At 63.4% G+C, this 2,977-nt stretch overlaps 1 protein-coding gene across 1 annotated transcript; it reads right to left on the bottom strand.

The window, feature by feature from the left end:
* Positions 1-391: 391 nt before the first annotated feature.
* Positions 392-1,154, bottom strand: MNEG_12327 (hypothetical protein; the record flags this gene model as incomplete). The annotated part of the gene is made up of 4 exons (XM_014039202.1): positions 392-427; positions 613-769; positions 900-973; positions 1,110-1,154. 4 exons carry the CDS (start codon positions 1,152-1,154, stop codon positions 392-394), a joined length of 312 nt encoding a protein of 103 aa, XP_013894656.1.
* Between the last annotated feature and the right edge of the window lie 1,823 nt (positions 1,155-2,977).

The raw sequence follows: 2,977 nt of genomic DNA, 5'->3' as shown, positions 1-2,977 counted from the left end.
CCACGCCACCGTCCCGTCCCCGCCGCACACGAGGATCCGCAGCCGCCGCCGCACGAGCGCCGCGTACGCGCTGCCCGCCGCCTCCTGCTCTTCCAGGTTTGACCACAGCGCGCGCAGCACGCGCTCGGGGCTGTTTTCCGACAGATCGAAGACCTGGGAGGGCGGAAGCAGGGGAAGAGGGCGTGGGCAGAGACGCGCGGAGCGGCGTGTGGGCGCGGGCCGGGGGGGGTGTCTCGGGCCGCGTGTTACGGGCGCGGCTGCGCAGCAGCGGCGAGCGCCGGCCTCAAGCGAGTTGGATTGGGGTGGGAGTGCGGGGGCCGTTGCGCCGGGCCGCCGCCCGCTGATGCTGAGAGTGGTGCGAGGGCTGCGGCGACTCGGTTTGCTCTGCAGCTCAGCCGCGCGACAGCGGCGCCGGCCGCCAGCCGCCCTGACCATCATCCAACGGCCGCAAAGCGCCGGCCGTCGCCCCAGCCTCAGCCGCAGCCTCCCGCGCCGCCGCGGCCCCGCCTCGTGGCCGCGCAGCCTGAGCCAGCCAAGCCCCCGCGCTCCGCCTGCAGCGCGGCCAAGCCGTTGTGCTCCGCCGCGGCCCCGCCGCGCCCCGCCCCTGCCCACCTGCGACGTGCCGATCGCGCGGCTGAGCACCTGGGCCAGCCTGGGGCCAACGCGGCCGCCAGACCTGGCATTGATGAAGACAATCAGCGGCGTCTGACCGCGGTCAAACTCGGGGCCCAGGTCCTTGCGCGTGCCCTTCAGCAACTCCGGCGTGACCCTGCGTGTGTTTCCGGGCGTGCAGAGGCGTGGGGCCGCGGCGGGTCGAGACGGGGCATGGCAGAGCGCCCGGGCCGCGCGAGCGGTCAAAGGTTTGGACCAAAAAAGCGGCGGGAAGGCGCGCGGCGCACCTGTACGGGGCTCGCAGGTCCGTGGCCGTCCTCCACTTAACGTAGGCCTCGGCGTCCTCTGCCGGCGCGTTCAGCTGCGGCGCGGGCGGTGCAGGGCGGGAGGTTGCGCGCTGCGGAAGGTGCTCGCGCGGCGAGCCCTGCTGTCACCAGCTGCCCGCACAGGGTCGCCATGCGCACGAAGGTCATGCAAGGCAGGCGGTAGCGCCTCACCTCGTGAGGCTCCACGTCCCCATACCGTCCAGGCGCGTCGGCCATGGCAGTCTCTCTCTCTGTCATAAGCGGGACGCCCGGCACAGCTGCCGAGATCGCCGGCACCTTCTCCTTTCTTTGGGACCTGCCCTCATTCGATATCAGAGCTCCCTTGCCGTACAGGGGGGGCACAGCCACCTTGGCGTCCTGATCAGCCATTGCGCGCTCCTCCATTCCTGCTGCGCGCGTCTGGCCACCGCGCCGTGCAATCAATGGCGCACCACACTTCAAAGCTGTTCAATTTTGATATGAGGTCGGCTGCTCTCGCGACAGTGCGACGCACAATGCCACCACATCCGGGTGTGTGAGACACACCCGGCGCCCAGGGCACTCGACCTGGGCGTGGCCAACTGCCCCCAGAGAGGCCGCCTCAAGACCACAGCCCCAAGGTTATGGAGGTTGCAACAATGGATTTGAGCACAATGCTGCTTGCCACATCTGCCGTGTGCAGTGTCTATGGTGGTAACCACTCAAGGCGCCACAGGGTAATCGATTTCTCTGCATTGTATGCATGCTACTACTGACTTGTCTGTGAGGTATACTTTCTTTACAGCTTGGCTGAGAAGCGAGACCAACTTTTGAGACCTGACGCCCCCCAGGTCATCAATAGCTGAGGCGGTTTGGGCCTGCGAGGCAGCTGAGCCGCACATGGATGCGGCAGGCATCACATGCACAGGGGCAAGGCGGCGTGGGCCCCCAGACATCGCACTTCCATGGTGCCAGGGATGTGATGATTTGAGTGTAAGGGCACATCTGGTTGACACCTGGAAGCTACAAGTGTGGCCGCGTCACTCATGAAAGATGTGGGCTGCTGCATACCTGGTATGCAGGTCGGCCGAGGTGCGATGCAGGGGCTAGCGCCCCTTTTGGATGAAAGTTGCACGCTCTTTAGGAAGCTAAGAGCCCAGCCCTTTCTGTGTCGAAGTATCAAAGGTAAGGCGAGGCGACCAGGCGCCTTGTGCAGGTATGGGCTGGAAATCGCTTTTGCGTGTGGGGCTTGCTAGCATCAATATCACAATTCGCAGCAATGACCCGCCAAATCCAGCGAAGATCTCCTTGTTGTGCGACATCTATGCTGTGCACTGGGTTAGATACAAACAGCCAGGTTGCTGCGATAGGCGTAGCAGCTGTTGGTGTTGCTGTCATGCAACTCCAGCCCTCCCATGACCCGCATGCGCCAGCTCGACATGCTGCCCAAGGCCAGGTGTGCATGAAGAGTCTGCACAAGCCGAGTCCACAATCAAAGCGTCGTGTCATGCGCACACTTTGACACCAGCTGCCTCAACCCACCTGGCCAGAGCTCCGCACAGTTTGCGCGAACCTCTTGGGCGGCCAGCGCCAAAATCTTGGGATGGCAATGTCCCATGTCCTATGCGCTCCACGGGGTTTGAGCCTTACACGATGAAATGCTTCATGTATTCATGTCTCCCGCCACAGGCATTCCGCCCCTCGCTGGTTGGGCGCGGAGCTGGCAAGGCAGCAGACGATTCGAGTTGGCGGATGTTTTGAATCCTCGCTCCCGTCCGTTGCCATACTCTTGTCAACAATGACGTGCAGCCTGTTTATGTGAACACACAGCAGACACCCTCTCGCTCCCTGTCGTATTCTTGTCTAAAACTCTGTCAGACCCGCAACGCGGGTGCTGCCCGTTGCTCAGGAGCTCATTGGCATCTCGTATACCATATATATCACCATTGTCCCCTCGGCAGGTGCGTGAGGCTGCCTCTGGGGCGTGTCTGTCCTCGGGGAAGTTGGCCTTGTTTTCTAGGGATGTTCGGCGTTACCATGGTGATTTGGCACATTACACACAAGTAAAGCCATATGTTAAG

The sequence above is a fragment of the Monoraphidium neglectum genome, assembly GCF_000611645.1.
Source record: "Monoraphidium neglectum strain SAG 48.87 unplaced genomic scaffold scaffold03188, whole genome shotgun sequence".
Taxonomy (NCBI): domain Eukaryota; kingdom Viridiplantae; phylum Chlorophyta; class Chlorophyceae; order Sphaeropleales; family Selenastraceae; genus Monoraphidium; species Monoraphidium neglectum.
Note: the sequence above shows the minus strand (reverse complement) of the source record. Positions and strands in the feature narration are given on the sequence as shown.